The following is a 24,124-nucleotide window of genomic DNA, read 5'->3' as shown; positions in this document are numbered from 1 at the left end:
TGCTGAGGCTGAAGCTCTAATACTTTTGGCCACCTGATGGGGAAAACTGATTCTTTAGAAAAGACCCTGATGCTGGGAAACATTGAAGGCAGGAGGAGAAGGGTATGACAGAGAATGAGATGGTTGGATGGCATCACTGACTCGATGGACATGAGTTTGAGCAAGCTTCGGGAGTTGGTGATGGACATGGAAGGCTGGCATGCTGCAGCCCATGGGGTCTCCAAGTGTCACACACGACTGAGCGACTGAACTGAGTATTTCATTTAGTTTTCATGCACTGATGTTATTCATCTTATAATTTTGTTCAACTATTTAAGAGTGTAAACACCATCCCTAGATCACAGGACATGCAAGGACAGGCAGTGGGTCGTGTTTGTCTGACCTCTGCTGTAGACCTTCACATCTTCAGTTTGGAAGTCTTATTTGCCTAGTGAGCTTCCCTGGTGGTTCAGATGGTAAAGAGTCTGCTTGTGATGCGGAATACCTGGGTTTGATCCCTGGATTGGAAAGATCCCTTGGAGGAGAGCATGGCAACTCCCTCCAGTATTCTTGCCTGGAGAATCCCAATGGACAGAGGAGCCTGTCAGACTACATACAGTCCATGGGGTTGCACAGAGTTGGACATGAGTGAACGACTGAGCTCAGCATAGCACAGGGCCACGTCTGTGCTCGTGGAGATGCCCATTGTTAGAGTTCTGTTGGCCACTTCTGGTTCTGCTGCAGAGCATGTGATGGGATGTCAGCAGTCCTTCCTCATTCACCGGAGACTGGTTATATCCACCACGTGGAACACTTCTAGGAGACAATTGAAGTGACGGACTAAGTGGTCCTTTAAATGCAAACATGCATTTCTTGGGTAGGGACATGTCCCAGGTTCCCAAGATGTTTCTTTAAGGTTTGAAAACAAAGCAAAATGGCTTTCGGTACTTGCCATGAGTTTCTCTGCACACTCCATGACCTTATAACTGAGTTATCCTAGTTTATAGAATGGGTTTTGCTCATAGGTGGAGGAAGTGGCTGCCCCTGATGGGTGATTTTACTGGGATTGAGGAAGAAACCCTATGTGCCCATGAAAGACTCAAGGAAGTTCACAATCATGAGTATTGGTTGACTTGTCTGTCCCTGCTGTTTGGGGGGTAAACTGGGCTTCATTGCTGTTGTTTAGGGATGTTTGCACTATATTCATGGTAAGAAGTATAGAAAGAGAGTGTCTTTCTTTTGTTCACTGCATTTAAGGACTCTGGTGTTGCCAGGGGTTCATGAGCAAAAGTAGATTTACAGTGAAGCTAACTTCAGAACCCTTCTTCCAAATCCTTGCAAAGGACCCCCAAACTGTGTCATGTGGTTTTGCAATTTTGTGAAATAAGCAAAAATAACCTAGTTTTGTGTGTCGTTTTTTAAAGAACTCTGCCCTTTTAAACTGTAAAAGCTTCAGACCCCACAAAACATGGATCTGCTTCAGATTCTGTATTTGCAGGCTGGGACTGACTTACACCTTTTTAGAAGGTGAGAAGAAAAACACCTTTGTTGGTAGATAAGGAGGATTCTGGGATTTGTGAGTAAATCTTCCTTAGGGTCTCAGACTGAAGAAAATGTAAAAGATTTTCTTAGGGAAAGGGGCATGAAACTGAGAGAGGAATGACATTGTTGGTATTTTCCTGTGTTCCCCACCCCACTAACCCCAGAAAAAAAAAATCAGGATATTTGAGAAAAAGAAGGGCAGGTATCTTAAGCTGATCAGAAAAGAACCTCATATAGTCACATTTTTGAATGCTTCATATATTGTCTAATTTTATACTGGCTGGTAATGTCTAGTGCTGCATTATCTGCTATAATAATGATGATGATATGCTGGTAATGATGATAAAAACACATATGTTATATGACTGTTACCATTTACAAAACCACTTTCACATACTTTCTCTCATTGGTAACCACTGAAGCCAAGAAAGCATCTCTTTATTTATGGTCTTTGGATGCCTCCAGAATTAACTGGGATCCAGTGAAAGATTGAGATAGAATGGTCTCAATGCTCTGTTTAATTATGCTCTACTTGCGTGCATGTGTGCCCAGGTGCTCCGTCGTGTTTGCCTCTCTGCGACCCCATGGACTGCAGCCCACCGGGCGCCTGTCTCAGTGGAATTTCCCTGGTGAGACTCCTGGAGCGGGTTGCCCTTTCCTTCTCCAGGGATCTTCCTGCCCCAGGGACTGAATCCACATCCCCTGCATTACAGGCAGATGCTTTACCACTGAGCCACTAGAGAAGAACCTGTCCTTTCCTTATTTTGTGGTAAAAACCGTGACACCCGCCAGTTTCTCTTCTTTTGTGAATTCTTCAGCACTGGGACAGTCAAAATAATCATTGGACTTTGGCACACAAAGCCGTTTGCTTCTCTTCAAGTGTGTTCGAAGTTTTGCTCACAAAACTACTCAGCTGGCAAGCAAAGAGCTCAGTTCCCTCAAAACCTACTCTTAGCAAGGCAGTGTTTGCATTCATCAGCTTTGTCTGTAAAAACATACTGCTGACCTCTGACTGTTTGACCTTTTAAATGAGAAAGCACCACTGGGACACATAATTAAATTTATACACATTCAAGGACGTGCTCAATCAGAGAAATGTGTGGTTGTGAAAGAGTTGATCTGGAAGTTTAGTCAGTAGTTCAGTTAAGAAGGAAAAGCTCTAGCAGAATGGAAAAGATGAGGTGCTTTTGAGTGCAGAGAAAGGAGGGGTGTATAGGATTGGAAGGTTCAGGGAGGGTCTGGAATGGGGTTTTGAGTCCTTTGACATGGGCAGAAAGGGCATTCTAGGTAGAACAGATAGTGAGTTGAGGTGGAAAGGTCAAGATATGGCCAATTGTTGGTCCATTTTGGCAAGTACATGGGATTCAGGGAAGTAGGTTTGTTTCAGTCAAATGAAACCTTTAAACTCCATTTAGTGACTCTTTGCAGATACTCATGTACACATTCAATTTCATGTTAATGAATAGTTTTCAAGTTTTTAAAGCTGATTTACTCAGGAATATATGAATCATTATTTCTTATAAAAATTGGTTATTAGTGCTTGGTATTTGAATATTCATGTTACTTGAGCAAAGAAATTTGAGAATGATACGAAGAAATAGATGATCTAGAAATCATTTAATGTATTTTTAGAGAGAAGACTGGTGATTATCTTCTTAATTCTGACACTTCACTGAGACTTTGGGTCCTTTTAAACACTCTGAGTATCATCTTCATTTGAAAAACAAGAATAATTTAGAATTTGAAGATCTAGATTTGAGATTTAACTCTGCCACTAAAAAGGCAGATGATGATAGATGGATCATTTCATCCATTTGAAGCTCAGTTATTATTTTATATGTAAGGTAAAGCATGGTCTGGTGATTTTTAAAGTGATTTCCAGCTTTTAAATTTCTGTTTTCAGCAGCACATTTTAATACAAAACAGGAGCATTTCTGGGCTTCCCACGTGGCTCAGTGGAAAAAAATCCACCTGCCAAGCAAGAGATGCAGGTTTGATCCCTGAGTCGGGAAGATCCCCTGGAGAAGAAAATGGCAAACCACTCTAGTATCCTTGCCTGGAAAATCCCATGGACCATGGAGAGAGGAGCCTGGTTGGCTACAGTCCTTGAGGTCATAAAGATTCAGACAGTGGTGACTGGGTGACTGAGCATGCACATACACATGAATGTCTCTAGCAAATAATTGAAAAAATATTTTAAACAATATTCCTGATTTTTTCCCCCTGTAGTTTACATGATTAGTTACTTGGAACATCACCTTCCTGTATCAGTTGGTTTTCTTCTGTAGCCACTGTCTCTCTTCATGCCCATCTTATACGCAGACATTCACACACGGATCATGCTCTGGCTTCTTCTACCAGGAAGAAGAAAGTATTTTAAGGGCAACCTCTTACTTAATTGAATCATGATTAGAAATGGGGATGAGGATTTGGGAGGATGGTTAGTAAGGACAACCATCTCTGATGTCTCAGACTTTCTTAAAACTGTGGTTTATTTATTATGAGTATGGAGAGATGTGTGAGAGTGGCTCCTGTGCTTGTTTGAATTAATTATGTCACTGCTTTATGTGAATGCAATGTGAGTACATGTCATTTATCTCAATCATATATAGAGATGGGCAGATGCTTGTATTTGTACATTCAAATATATATGCAAGTGTAGATGAGCAGATTGGAAGCACCCTATGTAATCTCAGAACTGAATTGAAATTTTCATGTATTAGCAATACTACCAAACAGTTTTGTTGTTATTAATAAAACAACAGAGACAAATTCATTTGAATACTTGGAGGAAAGAATTTTATTTACTTTTAAATTGTGTAGCTAATCAAGAGAAAGGTTTTAAAAACTTATATTTTGTTAATAATATACACGGAACAAAAGAACGGAAAAAACACCATAAAGGAGTTTGACTAATTCATCTCTCTCTTGATCCATCTATCCATCCATGCATCCATTCATCCACCCATTCATTTATATAATCTATTCCCTAATTTAAAGTCAATAGTGATTATTTTGAATTCTGGAACTATAGTTGTTTTTTATTTTTATATACTGCTCAAATTTTAGTTTGTAATGTGTTTTTATAATGTAAAGACAAAAACGCACAACAAAATAAGAAATGTATTTTGTCCAGGAAACACTTCTTAGGAATAAACTTAGAATTGGGTGATGAGGAGTAGGACTTCAGTTTGAACTAAATTGGCAACATAGTTTTTAGATGTTGGCATAATACTGACATATCAATGGGATGATTTCCAGTTACATTATTGGTTGGTGTGGGTAGGAAGGATGAGTAGGACTATCTTTGGTCCATCCAGGTCATCCAGGGTCCTTAATTTATTCAAACCTGCCAAAGATAGAGACACATATTTAGACCCTTAGCCCCCACCCCTCCGAGCAGGCATTCCTGACTCAACAAGACTTGTCATCAGAGCCATTGGAGAAAGAAGTGCCTGGGGTCAACCCTCTAATTCTGAAGTCACTTACTGTGTTATTATTCTTCTTTGTGAGAAAGGGGACCCTCTTCTTTCCTCTTCTCTCCTCCCCTCCCTTACTCTGTCCTACCTAGTACTTCCATCCTTTCCCTTTCAGCTCTGCAAGATAATTCCTGGAAAGAAAATGTCCAGAGGAAATGCAGTTGCCCAACAATTCACCTGGAAGCCTGCTTTTAAAGGAGTTCTTCATTTTATTTCTCATGGAGATGGAAGCCTGACCTATTCACATTGGCCAGGGGCACTAAAATGAGCAGATAGAGAATTGCTCAAAGCTATACTTCATTTTACCTATGTAGATTCGTATCAGTGGACAAAAATGAAGAGGAGAATTTGCCCGTGGAAATTCTTCCCCATGGAAACCAAAATGAATGTTGGCACAGAGTGGAGGCCGTGTACTTCGTTTATTTTAGGCTGTTTGCTGGATGTTTGTTAAGCTCAGCCCTCTTGCTTAAGCCCTGAGGTATTTGGGAGCACAGAATTTATTTACTGTCATAGCTACCTTAATCTTTGATTCTGCAGCACAGATGCATGTCTTGGGTCAGGAAGAGTAGAGTGCCCTGGGTTACATTTTAGATATTTTTAAAATTAATTTTTATCAGAGTACAGTTGCATTACAGTGCTGCATTAGTTTCCACTGAATTGCAAAATGAATCGGCCATACCTATACATATATGCCCTCTCTTTTGGATTTCCATCCCATTCAGGTCCCTGTAGAGTTTTTGTGCTATATAGTAGGTTCTCATTCAGAGCTGAACATCCTTTTAAAGCAGATATATATATACTAGCTGATTGTGGGCAGGATCTTCAGAAGAGGAAGCAGATGGGAGATTGGATGATGATCTTATTTCATAAACTCAGGAAATTCTACGAACATCTTCGAACTTTTGGTGATCATTTTTCTCCCTCGGTCTTAGAACATAGCACTTTTCTCACACTAATTTTTTTTTTTTTTTTTAAATGCCTGGTGGGGTTTGGATAATATGAAGGTGAAGGTATGCAGAGGGCTGCATGTTAGAAGGATCTATTGTGCATTGGGAGCAGTTATGTGCTTTGCAAACTCTTCTTTCTTTAAAACCAGTCTTTGAAGCAGGTGTTTAAAAACCACATTTACTAATGAAAGAACTGAATCAGAGGCTTAAGCAGCTGGCCCCAAATCAGAGAGGAAGTGGCCAGGTGGGCGTTTGACGTAGATTGACTTTTCTCTAGAACTGGAGGTCTTTTTCCATGGCTTTTTTTTTTTTGCCCACTTTGTTTGCTCCAACCTTTGGTATCATCTCTTCTGAACTCAGTGGTGACTGTTGCTTAGATGTAAAGAGAAAATTTCATAAACCAGCCATCCCTATCTAACTAAGGATAGTGATAAATCATTCACATTATCTGCTTAATCATCTAGACTGGCTTGCCAGTTCCTCCTGGGGTTTTGGTGGGATAGGACACCAATCTGGAAACCAACCTTCCAAGCCTGAGCATCATACCTATGCAGGATGAAGGAGAGAAACCCCACTCTCGTCTTCATTATCCCTTTCGTCCCAGCCTCTGGCAAAGTACTGCTTGCACAGTAGGTTTCCCGTGAGTGCTTTCTGATGGTGACCTTGATGTTGCCACTAATACTTTTGCCAGTGAGAATTAAGCTCAGCCTCCCTCTTTTGCCTCCAGGAAAAGTTTCCTCTTTCGTTTATATTCAGTTATTACCTCTTCCTATCTTCCAACAAGCAGTAATTGACCCAGATAAGATTTGGATTTTCAAAACAAGCTTCCTGCACTGTCTCTTTTCTTAGTTATGGAACCCAACAGAAAACGAAAAGCAAAAAAAACAATCTTGAAATGCCATATGGGAAGTGTCACTTAAAGCATTTATGTATTAATTTGATCTCTATATTAAAGATCACAGGCGCACAGAACCTATGGCTCCGTTATTTAGTAAATAATATATCTGGGTTTTTCAGTCTTGAGAGACCACTTAATCTTTCTGTTGCCTCGGGGCATGGCTGAATTACCTTCCTGAATTACTGATACAGGACTTGGATTCAGGGGGAAGAGCACTGGAGTGGGAGTTAAGTGATTGAAGTTTTACTTTCTGAGTTTAAGCACCATACTTGCATCCTCAGTGCCAAGGACAATATCAGCCAAATCTTAGGCTTTCAGTAAATGTTTGCTGAAAGATGTGTGATTTGAGGCAACCGCCCTTGCTTTCTCTGAGCTTCAGCTGCCGAATGAAAGGATTGTCCTAAAGTTTCTTCCGATGATTCTGCAATTCTCTTAAGTGTTTTTGTTCTGTATTTCAAGTCTCTTAGTCATTTATCTTCTTACCTCCTTTGGTAGGTTTCTGGCACCAAAAGTGCAGTATTTAACTTTCTTCTTAAACCTGCCTTTCTTCTCTTTTCCAAACATCTCCAGTCATGCTAATCCTGACAAAGTTTGGTTGTTTAGGTTTTGTGTATCTCTAGGTTGTCTTGTCTTAATAAGGGTGGCAAAAGTGTTCTTTTGTTTTCTGCCCTCTGAAAGGCTCTCTGTGTAACTTGTCACCTCTTTTACATATTCAACCTTAGTTTATTTGTTGACTTTTAAATAACCAATGCACACAATAGCAAAAATATTCAGTCGTGGAAAATAAAGGCAGAGTGATTCTTTGTCAATTGTGTTTTATTTAAAGCTCTGTAAATATGGCTAAGGTTTGGGTTTCATAGGCAGAATTCTTTCTTAGGAACTGCACGTAACATAATTTCACATAGAGCAACCACCATGGAAAATATCACTCACCTTTTATGGTCATGTTTTCACAACGAATTTATAGGGTTGACTGTGACCAGGAAGAAAAAATGTGTCGATATTGGCCAGTCTTTTTCTCAGCCCACCTCACTGGTTGAACCAACTTACTCCTCAAAAGACAATGCTAATAAAAGTGTATATTTGATATATAAGATCTAATATTTAGGCAGCTTGTCTTAGTTCTCATGGATCAGGTAGGTTACAGGACTCTTGAGATCTTATTTTTTCTCATCTATAAAATGGGGATGACAGTACTCATACAGGGTTTCGGGAACTTTGAAAGAATATGCACATAAAGAATGCCAGAAGCAGAGGTTGGCTATCTTAAGCTGTCAGCAAATCAGTGAATTGAAGCTTTTAAAAAAATCCTTATTATTATTATTGAGTTGGTTTTGCCCAGAACGTTGAAGAAGCGATCACAAGAAGGTCTTTGAGAGATCCATGTCCTGCCTCTAGTTAACCAGTTTACACAGAAATGATTTCAGAATTAAATTGTTCTACATGGCAGTGGATGAACCACATTTGGACCAAAAAATGTGGTTTCAATTCAGATGCAGGAACAGAAACATAAGCTAAATCTCCCATAAAGTGAGTGTTTTGTGACATGGTTTTTCTTTCCCTATTAAAGAAATATTTTTCCATAGGAGGAAAGGAAGGTGAGTATGTTTGGGAGAGTGAAAGGGCTGGACACAATTGTTTCTTAAACTGATATCACTGGTGATATTAATGGTACGCAACCCAGAATGAGAGCATTTCTAATATTCTACAATTCTGAATGACTAAGGTGTAAGTGGAAGAAAGAGATATAATTAGCATAGGGAACACAATCTTCTGTCTCATTGGGTCTATTTATTTATTTTTTCATTCATGACATCTTAGAAATGCATAGTTAACCCTGAGAGATGAAAAATGCCTATTCTTTCGAATTGTTTGCTGTGTCCTGCTTTTCTTTCCTGACTCAATTCTGTTGAATACTTACGAGTTGTCCCATTTTTAGTAAGTAATAACTGTGTCAAGCTGTGAAGACAAAATATCCCAACATAACTGTTAATAAGCATTGTCATTTTAAGCATGAAACAGTTTAGCCAATGATTTATCTCTTATAATGCAGCACTTGGGGCAGCTGTATGATTTGTCTCTTTAGCAAGTCAAGTAATTTCTTTAACAAAATGTTAAGCACAGATGGGCCATAAGCTGTCAGTTAACTATTATTGTGTCTGCATCTGCTTGCTTTGAATGCACTGTTTTATGTATTCAGTCAGTTACTTAGCTGCAGCTCGGTGAAAAGCTGAACCTACTCTGATTGGCAAATAAAATGTTCATTTGTCTCTTCTTCCTATTGTTTTGTTTTGGTAACACATGTCAGCAGCTCAATTACCCAGTTCATTAACAGCTCCCAAAGGACATGATGGCCAGCCCGTGATAAGAGGGCAATTGTGGCACATATGGTCAATAATGGCCTCTCTCTTAGCAATTGTAAATAAAAGTCACTTGGCCCTTTTCCTTTCACCAGAACTACTGTTTTCCTGTTCCCCTTCACTGTGAAAATTACCTTTCTTTGCTCCCTGCAATCCAATCCCAGTAAAGCAAAACCCAGTTTACTGTTTTTTGAGACTCAGAGACTTCAGCAGAGAGGGAGCTCTGGTTCTTAATTTTAATTATGACTGACTTTTAAGCTCTTGAGGGAGGAAAGTTCTTATCAAGGGAGACTATTCTTAGAAAGCTGTTAGCTGATTAATTAGTTAACTAATCAGTTTTCTTAATTGAATAGCAACACATTTTCTTGGGGCTTTTATCTCTTTTCCTCTTTGAAATACTCTGGTGACTGAAATACTCTGGTTACCACAGAATTTAAAGCAGCAATTTATTAATAAAACAAAAATGTGCTAGTAGAAATCATTTGCAGGGGGCAGATAGGTGTGACTTCATCTTTGCTCCATGAGAGATTCATTTCCTTACAGAATTCTTGTTCCAGGTAAGTCTCAAAATAAAGGGTTTAAGAAGCCACTGGGTTCATCCGAGTCACTGTCAGAGTCCCCCCAAACTAGTAAGGATTCCTTCTTCCTTTTTATACCTTTGGAAGGAGATGCCGAAACAGTTGCTTTGGGGTTTTGTGGCTCCCTTAAGCAAAATGTTGCTTGTGTCAGGGGAAAAGAAAGGGCAGAAGCCTGTTTTTACTTCAGCATATCAACGAATACAAAATAATCGTTTCTAAAGCTCCTAAAAATAATCACTAGCAGGGCTGAGATGGATGAGAGAGAAATAAACCTTTTTTTCCTGTGTTTTTACAAAAGAGGCCTTTACGGGACTCGTGGTCAGGTAGTGGCTGTGAGAAGAGAACTCCATCCCACTGCGCTTCCTTAGTGTCAAGCGGATGGAGACCTCACGCGCACGTGCAATTCAGTGTTATTGGAACCTCAGGATGGGGGGGGGGGGGGTGGTCTCGGGGCCATGCAGCTCAATGCTTCGGAGGCAACTCGGCTGTACCGCCAGCCTCTGCTTCGCAGCCCTTATCTTACACAAACACCCAACGGTGCACGTTGTCCTTTTCAAGTCAGCCCCGGGCCCGGAGCACACGCGGCCCTCCTGGGCTGCCCCCGCGGCCGGCCATATTCATAACCAATCTGTATTCTCCTCCCAGGGCAGCGGGGACTCCGGGAGTTGTTGAGTGTCAGGGTTTATTTGTGCTATTTTGATTAGCACCAACCTGGCAGGAGCTTATTTTCCTTCTAATGACCCCGTGCTGTGAGAAGGCAGCTTCCGAGGGAAGGGCTTGGGTCACAGGGGAGGGGACCGGCATTACGTTTCTGCAGCCCCCAAGTGGGGTGGGGGGCGCTGCTGGGCGGGAACACGGGTAGGTGAAGGGCTGGAGGGTCTTAATTATATTGAGAGTTTCTGAAAGAACCTTTCCGAGAAAGCCCAGAATATTCTTCCCATAAACTGTCCTGCCTTTTTTTTCTTTTTTTTTTTTTTGGCAATTGCTAAAGATTCTTGGGCTGGCTGGCACATTTTGCGGGAGAAAATTGTAGTGGCTATAAAAGCCAAACAAGACCCCTACCCGCCCACCTCCCCCACCAGGCCGCTGATCAGGTTATAAACTAAACCATCTCTCCTAGTTTATCAACGAACACAGAGTCACTCAAATTCTAGTTCTGAATTAGGAGTTCTGGGAAGTTCGTGAATTCCTTAGGCCACACACACTGGCTAGATCTAGATACCTTAGGATTTTGTTGGAAAACTTTGGTTTGTTCTTTTCAGCGGAATTTTTTTTTTTTCTCTCGACGTATATGCAATTTTAAACATTAAATAAAATCGCCGGTTACTTTTTAGCTTGTGAATTAATGTGGAAGAGAAGCTTCCAGGTGCTGAAGTCTCTCAACTGGCTTGGATTAACCCCTACTGTGCGTCCATTTCAACCTCCCCCTCCTCCCGCCTCTGGAAAAAAAAAAAAGTACCCAACCTCCCCTTTCTCATCCACTCCGGCTTTCTTTGTGTCTGCAGCTCCCTGCCAGGCAGGTGTCAGAGCCCTGAATGGGGGTAAACGCTTCGCTGATGGATTCCCCAGATGGAGCGTGGAAATTGGTAGAATAGACCCCGGCCACAGGCCATTTCTGGGGATCCAACAAAAGCCTCCAAATAAGTCAACAAAAATCCCAAAGATCACAAAGGGAAAATGTCATTTGTCATTTATTCTGGGGCTGTGAGGGAATATCAGACTCTTCCTGGCTTTCACCCGAGTAAACACGAGAGAGGTCATTCACATCTCTCTCAGTGTAAAAGGACCACTTCAGATCAGAAAACAGTTAGTTGTCCCATTGTCTCCTCCTATGTTGAATAGTGAAACTCACAAACACACGAGACATTCTACGACTGGATGCCGAGTAAGTGCATCCAACTTCAAGTTGACCCGTTGAGGACCTCAGGGGATATACCTCTGAAATACCCGCACAGTGTCGAACACAGGGTGAAACCACCTCGTGGGGCTCTCAGGAACCATTTTTATTTTTCTCTTGTTCTTTCATCAGTGAAACACAGATTTGAGGACCGGTGCTGACAGGTTTAACTCCAAAAGGTTAGTACAGACACGGGGACCATGTGATTCGGTCTGGGGCCGTCTTAGAAGAAATGACCGATGACCAAGGAAGTTCAGCCTCAAAACCTGTAGGGAGAGAGTCCCTCATCTCCTCCCATGTCTGTAAATCGCGTTGTATTATATCAGGGGCAAACATAGAGTTTAAATGGTTGTCATGTTTTGATTCTTTAATTATTCAAATGAAAGGTCTTGCTGAGAAGAAAGAGTGTGCCAAGTGCACTCTTGTGAGTTATTTTGTTTCTCCATTTTTTGCCTGTCTCCCATCTCTGAATTATACTGGTCTGGAAACCAGTAATTATAGAATCCCACGTGACTAAATCCCTATAAAATTGAGGTAAGATCTCATGTATAATAGCGTTAACTAGGATGAAATATTTCCTGAGGCTACAGAAGAGGTCACAAGGGGTTAAGGGACAAAGACATACTCTCTAATTCTGTAATTCCTTCTTTAATTAAACTTCATGGTCGGTCCGCTGGTGGTAAGACTTTTGCCTTCTCCTCCCAGTTTGTTTCTGAAGGAAGAATTTGTAATCCTGTGGGGTATGATTGTTGCCTATGCTTGACCTTTTTTATTTTTTTAAGCTGAAATTATCCATTTTCCCAAGGTTGGTTTTGGGAGTTAGTGTGAGATCATTGGGATAACTAAAATTTTTGCTCCTAACACTTAGAATTAGCTTGACATAGAAAAAGAAGTGAAGTTCTTTCAAAATTAAGAATAAAACACAAGGTTGAAGTACTTAGGCACTTGGTGAAAGGTGACATTTTCCAGTGATCACACTGAGGTTTCTGCTGAATAACTTGTGAATATCCCAACAGATTTCAAATTTTTATTCCTGTCCTTTTTGTCTTAAAAGAATTTGAGGTTACCTTATAGCTCTTGATATCCTTTCATCAGGGTGCCTTTAATGTAAAAAAAAGAAGGCTTTAATACAGATATGAACTGAGTGATCAGTTCAACTGCTTGTGATCAATAATATTTTCCAGCTTGACCCTGGATCTTAGGACCAAGGGTCTATGATGATTATTAATGGAGACTGCAAATGATCAGACAATTTTAATTCCTTAAAATGATTCAATATTTTGGAAAATTGATTAGTTTCCTAGTGCTTTATTTGAATATACAAAGAACTCAGTGAATATTTGTTGAATTAAATTCACTTGATTTATCAATTTCCCAATTGAATTTAATTCAACAGATATTTATCGAATTCTTTGTATGTTCAAAGTATGGAGGCTTCCCTGGTAGCTCAGCTGGTAAAGAATCTGCCTGCAGTGCAGGAGATCTGGGTTCAATCCCTGGGTTGGGAAGATCCCCTGGAGAAGGGAATGGCAACCCTCTCCAGTATTCTTCCCTGCAGAATTCCATGGACAGAGGAGACTGGCAGGCTGTATGTAGTCCATGGGGTCGCAAAGAGTCAGACATGACTGAATGGCTAACATTTTCACACTTTCACTTTCAAACTGTTGTATTTCTGTCGATTTTTGCTTGAGTCTTAAGTTTTGAAAATTTGAGACAAATGAGAACAGTGGTGGTAATCAGCTAAATGATTTGTATTGGAATTTCTGATTTCGTGTTTCTGGTATTCCTCTTCAAAAGGACTGTGTATATGTGTGTGTGTGTGTGCGTGCGTGCGTGTGTGTGTGTGTGTGTGTGTGTGTGTGTGAGAGAGAGAGAGAGATAAAGGAACGCAACACCTATTTAGGATGTTCCAGGCTAGAAGGGAGAGTTCTCTGAGGTCCTATAAACCTGGGTCAAATCCTAGTTTCCCAGCTGTGTGACCTGAATAACCTCTCTGAGTCTTTCCATTTCCTGTGCAATGGGGTGAGTATTTACTTTACAGGATTTTTGTTTAGTTGCATAAGGAAAGGAGAGAAATTCTCAACCTCTTGGTAAGATTTGTTCCAGGTTCATTGGTGACATAGAGTTAAACTAATGCATAAATCAGAGAATGGATTGTGAAGAGGTTTTGGTAATAGGGTCAAAACTTTCAATGTCTGATAACATGGATTGGGATAAAATCTGAGATTTTTTATGCAATTTAAAATAATAAAATTTCCACTTAAAAAACTATATTATGTATCGATACAGATTTTCTTGTGAGAACCATTCTGGAATTTCAAACTGGGGGACAGTATCTCTAATGAATGATAAAACAAACTTTGTGAAGGCAGGTGTAGAATGTGATAGAGCAACTTAAATGTATGAGCATCTCCCTTCAGTATTAAAACCAGACAGTAGAAGTAGACTGAAAAAATTATATTTAATCTAATTGCTATATCCGGGCAATTTACAAAAATTTAGATAAACATCTTGTTAATGCTGCTTGTAGTTTCAAAGTCATAGCTTAAGTATTCTACACAGAAAAAATATATATAATTTCTTTCTGTCAAGCTGTCTGAAAATAAAATCTTGTTTTTACTTTGCTGTAATATTTAGCAAGGTTAGAAACTTGGTGTCTAGTATCTAATTTGTTCCAGTTTTGAACAAAGTTAAATATGTAAACTAGAACTTCAGTGGAATGATTTAATTTGTGCTATCAAAATGGGATTTAAGTTTTAGACTTGTTTTTGGTAAAACTGATTCAAGTTCAGGACATTATTGCAAACCATGTTCTGTGTGACTAATATATTTTAATTCTGTTGAGTGATACAAGAAATGGTAGTATTTCTGTCTTTAGAAAGAGCTAGTATTTCCTAGCTTGCAGATTAATCTAGGGTGGTTCTCTAAACATTTTTAAAAGCCCACATCCCTCTGGAATTCACAGATGGGGAAAAGTTAGAATTAGCTTGTAAGACTGTGGCTTCACAGTGTCAAAAATGATCAGTTTGTTAGAGTAATTTTCCAGCAGAAAAATCAGGCAAATTGTTTCCTCAGTGCCTTTGAAATTATGCTGTTTGGAATTTTTCCTAGTTAGATGGAACCTTTGGATTGCTTTTTAATAAATAGTCTAGAAATAAAAGTAGTAATTTGCTAACTTGTTAAAGAAAAATTTATTTTTGGTGGTGAAGGCTGTCCTATTGAACTCTTAGTTATTCTGAGTCTTTTTCATCACTGGCTGTTGATAGTTCCTCACCTTTTTTTTTTTTTTAAATAACAATCCTCTTTGAATTGATAATTATTCCTCAGAAAAAATTCAATTGCATTCAAATGCTTGCAACAATTTTCAAGTAATTTTTAAGGATTCAAGACCTCCATCCTCAAAGCTCATCTAAATGGTGGGTGACTCGTAAGAGCAGAATTTTCATTTTAAAGATCTAAAATGATGGCAGAGAAGTCAATTTTAGTTCAAAACTTAATTTTTCTCCTGTACTTCTAGCCATTCAGCATATATTTATTGAGCACATATTATGTTTCAGCAGTAGTTCTAGCAATGAACAAGGCAAAGGAAGGGACTTGAGCTCACAGAGTTTATATTCTTGGTGGGGGTAGAGGTGGGCGGGTATTAATTGTTAAGTTGAAACAGTGGTCTTGATCCTCAGACTTAACTCTGGCTGGTTCTTGTACATCTAAGCAGCCATTTTTCTCCAGAAACTAGTGATGATTTTGATTAATTGACCTGACAGTGCATGGCACATCATATTTACTTGGGAGGATTTAATAGCCCCGGAGACTCCCAAAGGAAACATGAAAATTTCCACATACTATTATCCTAATGGGATCAGAGTAAGAGAAAGTGCAAGCAAAGATTTAAAGTTCTCACAGGCAGAGGAGAGATTTAGGTCAGTTCTTAAATGCTGTTGAGTTTTTTTTTACCTGAATTCACATTAGACAAAAAAGTCAAGGCAACAAAAACTGAAAGCATGGAAGGAATACATTTTATAAAAATTTATTTTCTTCTTAGGGGGATGAGTAATTTGTTTCTTGAGTATATTATTTATAATTGAAAAAGTACAAGTAGGGGCAAGTTTTTGGATAAATGGTGGTGGAAAATATTTTATATACTCAGGAATTTTACAGGGGAAGCAAATAACTAGTCTGGAATATTCTGTAGAGATGGTTCTCAAAGTGTCAATCCAGGATCAATAAAATCAGCATCAGCCACCAGGGAATGTCTTAGAAATGTGACTTCTCAGAGCCCATTCCGTACCAACGAAATCAGAGGAAGGGACAGCCATCTGAGTTTTAACAAGTTTATCCAGTGATTCTGATGCTCCAGAGATTTGAGAACCACTGCCCTACAATTATGCACAAATTATTATCCTTTTAATTTGGTTCACATTTATTAAAGGTAGACACATGTAAGTTGTATTGGCTGCTTTTTAAGTTTAGCACGCAGTGCACAACATATTTCTTAGCAAGTTAATGTTGTTTGTTGTTCACTTGCTATGAGTCCGACTCTTTGCGACCCCATGGACTGCAGCTTGCAGTCAGCATGTTAATACTCCTGTAAATATTCCCATACTTAAAGAAAGCCTATTTTTCTTTCTTTCAGTTGGTGCTAAAATAAGATTTACATTAAATTAGACCATTTTATATTAAATTAGATAACATAATTGAAAAACCAAGCATAATGGCCAACATACAGTAGGGCATTATATAATTACTTTTTGCTTTTATGTACCAGAATTGGTTTTCTTTAATTTGTCATATATATTATTAATGTACTTTCTTAATTTCACAGTATTTGAATGTGAATAAAATGTAGAAGTATTAAAATAATAGAAAACTTAGAATTATATTTATGAGTTCTTTTGTATGGGTACTTTTCTGGGACAAATTATAGCTTATTCTGAAGTTGAATGAAATTTAAAATTTCCATAGGGCAGAATTAAGTTTGAGCTCAAGAGAAAAGAAAATTGGTATTGTAGGAGATACTGCATTTTCTTTTTCTTTTTTTCCAATTTATTTTTATTAGTTGGAGGCTAATTACTTTACATCATTGCAGTGGTTTTTGTCATACATTGAAATGAATTAGCCATGGATTTACATGTATTCCCCATCCCGGTCCCCCCTCCCACCTCCCTCTCCATCCGATCCCTCTGGGTCTTCCCAGTCCACCAGGCCCGAGCACTTGTCTCATGTACCCAACCTGGGCTGGTGATCTGTTTCACCCTAGATAATATACATGTTTCGATGCTGTTCTCTTGAAACATCCCACCCTCGCCTTCTCCCAGAGTCCACAAGTCTGTTCTATATTTCTGAGTCTCTTTTTCTGTTTTGCATATAGGGTTATCGTTACCATCTTTCTAAATTCCATATATATGTGTTAGTATACTGTAATGGTCTTTATCTTTCTGGCTTACTTCACTCTGTATAATGGGCTCAGTTTCATCCATCTCATTAGAACTGATTCAAATGAATTCTTTTTAATGGCTGAGTAATATTCCATGGTGTATATGTACCACAGCTTCCTCATCCATTCGTCTGCTGATGGGCATCTGGGTTGCTTCCATGTCCTGGCTATTATAAACAGTGCTGCGATGAACATTGGGGTGCACGTGTCTCTTTCAGATCTGGTTTCCTTGGTGTGTATGCCCAGAAGTGGGATTGCTGGGTCATATGGCAGTTCTATTTCCAGCTTTTTAAGAAATCTCCACACTGTTTTCCATAGTGGCTGTACTAATTTGCATTCCCACCAACAGTGTAAGAGGGTTCCCTTTTCTCCACACCCTCTCCAGCATTTATTGCTTGTAGACTTTTGGATAGCAGCCATCCTGACTGGCGTATAATGGTACCTCATTGTGGTTTTGATTTGCATTTCTCTGATAATGAGTGATGTTGAGCATCTTTTCATGTGTTTTTCTGCCATCAGTATGTCTTCCTTGGAGAAATGTCTGTTTAGTTCTTTGGCCCATTTTTTGATTGGGTCATTTATTTTTCTGGAGTTGAGCTGGAGGAGTTGCTTGTATATTTTTGAGATTAATCCTTTGTCTGTTGCTTCGTTTGCTATTATTTTCTCCCAATCTGAGGGCTGTCTTTTCACCTTGCTTATAGTTTCCTTTGTTGTGCAAAAGCTTTTAAGTTTCATTAGGTCCCATTTGTTTATTTTTGCTTTTATTTCTAAAATTCTGGGATGTGGGTCATAGAGGATCCTGCTGTGATTTATGTCGGAGAGTGTTTTGCCTATGTTCTCCTCTAGGAGTTTGATAGTTTCTGGTCTTACATTTAGATCTTTAATCCATTTTGAGTTTATTTTTGTGTATGGTGAGATACTGCATTTTAGGATCGCTTCTAGCGCCCCTTGCATTTCCCCAAGTCCTCCGGCCTGAGGGGGCAAGTGAATTACCTTGACACTGTGTATGTCTGCTCAGTCATGTCCAGCTGTTTGCAACTCCATGAACTGTAGCCCGCCAGGCTCCTCTGTCTATGGAATTTTCCAGTCTAGAATACTGGAGTGGGTTGCCATTTCCTTCTCCAGGGAATCTTCCCAACCCAGGAATCAATTCCATGTCTTTTTCATCTCCTGCGTTGGCAGGTGGATTCTTTACCACTGTGCCACCTGGGAAGCCCACTAGTAATCTACAATTTTATGGCTGGCAGCATACGTAGGCCGCTTCCCCAGAGGATCCCCCAGTTGTTTGGGGAGTTTTCTGAGCGCATTTGGATATGTTCCGGAGCACGGTGGCTCCAGCTCCTGCGCTGTGCTCAGAGTTGATGGCCTGACAGCCTCTGCCCCTGCCCGGAGCTCCAGGCCTCTGAGAGAGGAACTGCTCTCCTGGTGAGAATCCTTGTGTGATGTGTTCTCAAACTGCAGCACCTGCTGTTTGCCAACAGGTGCTTGGTTACTGTTACATGTCACACACACCAAACTGCATCACGAATGCGAATTTCTACTTAATTTCCCAGCTCCCCTCCTCTTTCTTAGGCACCTGCATTCTCAGTTTGGAAGGTCTTCTTCCCTGAGCGTGCTCATACACAGGCAAATTCAAGCTTTGGTAGTGGGGGCTGCAGCAAGGCTGGCTCCAGGGCCATGTGACCGATTCAGTCCCCCAGGGCCCCCTGTGCAGAGAAGGGCCCTGTGTTTAGCTTTAGGCTCCGTTGTTGCCATCTTGAAATTCATGAATAACTTTCGAACTGCATTTTCATTTTTGCACTGTGTTCTTCAAGTTAGAGTACTGGTATTATTCTATTTTTTCTTTTTTAACTTGGTTGGTGGATTGCTTACTGGTTTATCCACTAAGTCTCTCAGTCATATCCGATTTTTTGTGACCCCATGGGCTGTATAGGCTGCCAGGCTCCTCTCTCCATGGGATTCCCCAGGCAAGAATACTGGACTGGGTTGCCATTCCCTTCTCCAGGGGACCTTCCTGACCCAGGGATCGAACCCATCTTCTGCACTACAGGCAGATTCTTTACCATCACTTTATGCCTCAAATGAGGCAGCAGTTCTGAGCAGCTGCCTATCCATTCAGCAGAGATCCAGACTCTGAATCTCTGTTTAGAAACAATTCACTAGACTATGCCTCCTTCTTCCTGCGTCTGTTCTTGAGACTTACATTAACAATATCTAAACTCCCCTTAAAGCACTTCCTAATATCTGCTAATGAGATAGTAAATTTAACATGGTTTTTCTTATAAGGAGTGGTACAGTCCACCAATTTATAGGAATCCCGTGATAGTTTACCGTTATTGCTTTTTTGGATACAAAGTCAGTTTTGGAATACTTATTTTTAAAAATCACTCTTTAACAAATTTTCTCCTGGTCTAAGAGCTGGTGAAAATTTATCAGGAACCAAATTAAATGTGATTCATTTATTGGACAAGAACCGAGTATCCGTTAAATGCTAAGGGTGAGGGCCAGAAAAAATGGAGGAGGCCTATCCTTGCTTTTTGAGAGCTCGTAATGGACTTAGAATGACAGATGCAGAGAGCAATTATTTCTGCCTAGGGGAGCCTGGAAATGGGGTTGGGGAAGAGATTAAATACTATTTAATGTAACCCTCCAAGGAGGGACTTGGTGTCTATGGGAGGACTTTGGCAGTGTACTTTAGGTTAGGATTTGAGTCATTATATCTTGGTCAGACTTTTTTTTCCTCCCCATGTGTTGGCCCCATCAAGCAGCTTTCAGGATCTCAGTTGCCTGACCAGGGATCAAACCCAGGCCCTGGCAGTGACCGTCCAGAATCCTAACCACTAGGCTAGCAGGGAACTCCCCCGACTTGTTTGTTGATGCACATTAGATCACTTCTTTTTTCCTGTGCTTTTTAGCCTCGGCCCCCCAATCAGATGAAGGCTCTGACATCGACTCTGAACCAGACTTGCCCCTCAAGAGGAAACAGCGCCGGAGCCGCACCACCTTCACAGCCGAACAGCTTGAAGAGCTAGAGCGGGCTTTTGAGAGAACCCACTATCCTGACATTTACACCAGGGAGGAACTGGCCCAGAGGGCAAAGCTTACGGAGGCCCGAGTACAGGTACTGACATCCCAACATCCCATCCTGTGTAAACCCAGACAGGGAACAAGAGCATCTTCTTCTCTAAGGTATATTTCAAACTAAGAAGGTAAATATGTTAGGAATGGTCCTTCATTGTGAATGGTCGCCTCTCACATTATAAAGTTCATCTTTTCTGATTTCTTTCCTTTACGTTTTGCCTTGTCATGATAGCAATATCATGACCTCTTTTTCTTTTTATCTGCACTTGTGTGGTCCAACCACCTGCTCCTCTGCTCCTCCCCTCCCCCCGCCCCCCCACCCCCCTCGCCTCTGCCCCCTCACCCGCCCCTGCCCCCTTCCTCAAGGTATGTCTGTGGGATACAGCAACGTTTTACTATGCTAACCAGTAAGTCAGAAAATGTCCTTTTTCCCTTAATAGTTTGGTAAGTCCAATTGTTGATATGATGGCTATATTTGACTTCTTTTCTGTCACATTGTTTGATCCGAATATTTTATATGTATAGGTTTAAAACTGTGATCTATTTAATTAGCTTTCTTTCCATTCTTAGTATATTTTGTATTTATGAACATGTATGTTCTTATTTTAGACTTTGGTTGTCATTATGAGGAGACTGTGTTAATAACTGTATCAAATGTAACAGAGAAGAATGTCAATTTGTGTTCCTCATGCATCATTTCAGGGATCCTTGTTATGTACCAGGGAAGGCATAGATTTTGGGGGTGGTACATGGACAACAACGAAGTTTTGAGTGGTGGTTGTGTGCCAGGCACTGTTCTAGATGCTTTGTATGGATTAACTCATTTACTTATCATTAAAACCCTAGGTTGGTACTATGAATATCCCCAATTTATAGATGAAGGAAACTGAGACTCAGAGCATTTAAGTAACTACCCAAAGTCAAGTAGCTAGTAAGTGATCACGGTAATTGGATTCCATATATTTCCTCTCCGTAGCTATTCAAGCATGAAGAAGTGCAAAGTTGTATAAGGTAAAATCCTTTCCTTTAAGTCTAGAAGCTTTTCAAGTAGCTGTATTATTTTAAGAACATGTAAAATTGCCTTTTCAACTTAGAAGTGTTCTGAACCCTGGAGAAAGGCTACTTTGGTGTAATTTGTTTCTATTGAGTTATCAAATAATGTTTCATTATGAATGATGAACAGTCTCCCCAAGGTAGAAAAGCACTGCTGGAAAGATTACAGGTGCCTCAGGGTATCCTGGAATTCTTTACTGGCCCAGGAGTTGAAGTCACTTTATCCGGAAATGTCATGTTATTCCCAGATACTTGACTTTCATAGTCAGAGTGAGACTGAGGACTCAGCAGCAAACTAGGCAGTTGATGTGGTCTCTAGATTGATTGACACCTTCCCCTATGCATCTAACTATCTCTCCCATCACAGATTGTTCTGGAATAGCCTCTTATAGTCTGCAGAGCCAAGTCAGATTGCTTTTCTCAGCTTGACTTTCTGATTGTCACAGTGCTATGAAAGTCAAGGAACACTAAGATGAATGAAGACAAATTTCTCAAGGAACTAGTGTTACATGGGGTAATAAAGTAGACACACAAATAATTTGAAAGCAAAGCTGATATGATAAGTGTATTAGAGAGAAATGAAGTGCAGTGAGAGCTGAGAGGAGGAAAGGTGTGAGATCTTGTTGGGGTAAACAAGGGGGGCTCATGAAGAAGGGAGGGTTCAGATGGACTTTTTTTTCAGATGGACTTCTGGGTCTAGATAGATATTCATTGGGCAGGGCAGGTGGGAGAGCATTTTAGTAACACAGAATAATGAGCAGAAGCACAGAGTGCTGGATGCACACGAGTTACAGGTCAGATGAACTTTCATTTTCACTCTAGTCATGTTGAAGAAACAGTGAATAGTTCAATTTGGTTAAATAGAGGGAGTGGTAGGGTGGCAGGAAGGAAGCTGATTGGAAATCTGTTTGCTTTCTTTGTATGCTGTTTTTGTTCTGTCACTAAGTCTTGTCTGACTCTTTGCAACCCCATGAACTACAGCATGCCAGTTCTTCACTAGCTGCTGGAGTTTGCTCAAATTCACGTTCATTGAATCAGAGATGCCATCCAACCATCTCGCCCTCTGTCGTCCCCTTCTCCTCTTGCCTTCAATTTTTCCCAGCATCAGGGTCTTTTCTTAGTGTTTATTTTTTGGTACTTAGGAAATGTGCATTCTTACCTTCAGTTATCATTCTGGGTAGAATATGATTCTATCAGACATAACATATAGAGAGGTGTGTCAATTCTTGTTATTCAGTCATCACTTCAGGGATCCTTGTTATGTACCAGGCACTCTGTGGACTGTAGGAGTGGTGCATAAACAATAGTGAAATTTTGAGTGCTTACATACATTTGGTGGAGAGCTTGGGCTTTAGGCAAGGCAGCTAAATTTGACGCAAAGGGCATCGGAGATGGTGGACATGAAATAGGTCAGCGGCAATGGGAATGGAAAGGAGAGAACTGCTGTGGAAGGTGGAATGTAGGCATCTGATTGTGTGAGCTGGAGGTGCATGCAGCGAAGAGTCCCAGATATGCTGGGATTTATAGCACAAATGTTTTACAGCTGAACCTATTCAATCCCTGTATTTAGTACATTGGGACATAGTGCTCCTTCCCAGAAATGACCACTTCTAACCTCAAAGTGGGCTTCCCTGGTGGCTCAGATGGTAAAGAATCCGCCTGCTATACAGGAGACCTGAATTTGATTCCTGGGTTAGGAAGATCGCCTGGAGAAAGAAGGGAATGGTAACCCACTCCAGTACTCTTGCCTGGAGAATCCCATGGACAGAGGAGCCTGGCAGATTACAGTTCATGGTATCTCAAAGAGTCATATATGACTGAATGACTAACACTTTTTCAACCACAAATCATGATGTATATATATATCACATATTATTTATAGTAACATATACTCATATATCATATTTATATAGCATATATAATGTATAATATAATATATATTACTTATAGTAACATATACAGTATACATATTATAATTATATAACAATGCTATGTGTATTATTTACATCAAATCTCTTTGCTTTTATTATAGTTCTGTGATCACCCAGTTTAAATGTGAAGTTGAGGTCCATTCATTCTTCCTTTCTTTCGGCAAACCTTTATTGAGTGCCCTCTATATCCCAGGGTCTGATCCCTGTCCCCCCAAGGCTGGTCAAGCCCACATACTGGGTCTGCCCTTAAGACAGACTGGAGGTTAGTTCTGACCTCAGAGTCAAAAAATAAACATTGGATTTAAAGAAATCAAACAAAGAGAGTGACGGAAAACTGAGAAGACTGTTCCCTGTTCCTCTGCCTCCTGTTGCATTCGCCAAAGATACGTATGCGGGGACAGAGTTCGTCTCAACCGCGTGCATCTTGTACGGGGCTGGGCACTCAAATCTGGTTCAGGAAATGTGAAGGAGAGTAAGAGTGGCCCATTAACTTCCAGAGGACAAGGCCTCAAACCAATAAAGAGTGGTTCCTATTTTTCTGTACAGTGACCTCCTTTCCAAAGCGGGGCCCTCATTAACCTAACAGCTGTCCTAATGTGGCTTTAACCCGGTGACTCTTTACATTCCTTATGGCTTCATTAGTTCCCTTGAGACGCATCATGTCTTGCACCGCAGCTATGATCTACAGCCTAACAAATTCCCTACAACACCCGGCATATGGATCTTTTACTTAACCCAGCAGGAAAAAGAAGGGAGTAGTTAATCACTGATTAAAATGCCAGAACAAAATCCTTTAGTTTTTAGAAGGATCTGGGAAAGCAGTCGCAGCGTCAGTTCGGTTTGAGTGATAGCCAGAGAGTGTGTTAGTTTAATTTGGGGCACCTGGGAAAACCCAACACCAAACCAAAAAAAAAAAAAACAAAACCCCAAATGTGTCTACATTCC

The 24,124-nt window shown here is 40.3% G+C and overlaps 1 protein-coding gene across 2 annotated transcripts in view; it reads left to right on the top strand.

The window, feature by feature from the left end:
• The window catches only part of PAX3 (paired box 3), a 96,699-nt gene that overhangs the window by 45,670 nt on the left and 26,905 nt on the right, over positions 1–24,124 (top strand). For both annotated transcript variants that reach the window (XM_020910770.2, XM_020910769.2), the window contains exon 5: positions 20,030–20,235. In XM_020910770.2, the coding sequence (XP_020766429.2) occupies positions 20,030–20,235 (206 nt within the window). The remainder of the gene's footprint in view (positions 1–20,029; positions 20,236–24,124) is intronic.

The sequence above is a fragment of the Odocoileus virginianus genome, chromosome 30, assembly GCF_023699985.2.
Source record: "Odocoileus virginianus isolate 20LAN1187 ecotype Illinois chromosome 30, Ovbor_1.2, whole genome shotgun sequence".
Classification (NCBI taxonomy): Eukaryota; Metazoa; Chordata; class Mammalia; order Artiodactyla; family Cervidae; genus Odocoileus; species Odocoileus virginianus.
The sequence above is the reverse complement of the archived record's forward strand: the minus strand, read 5'-3'. Positions and strand labels throughout refer to the sequence as shown.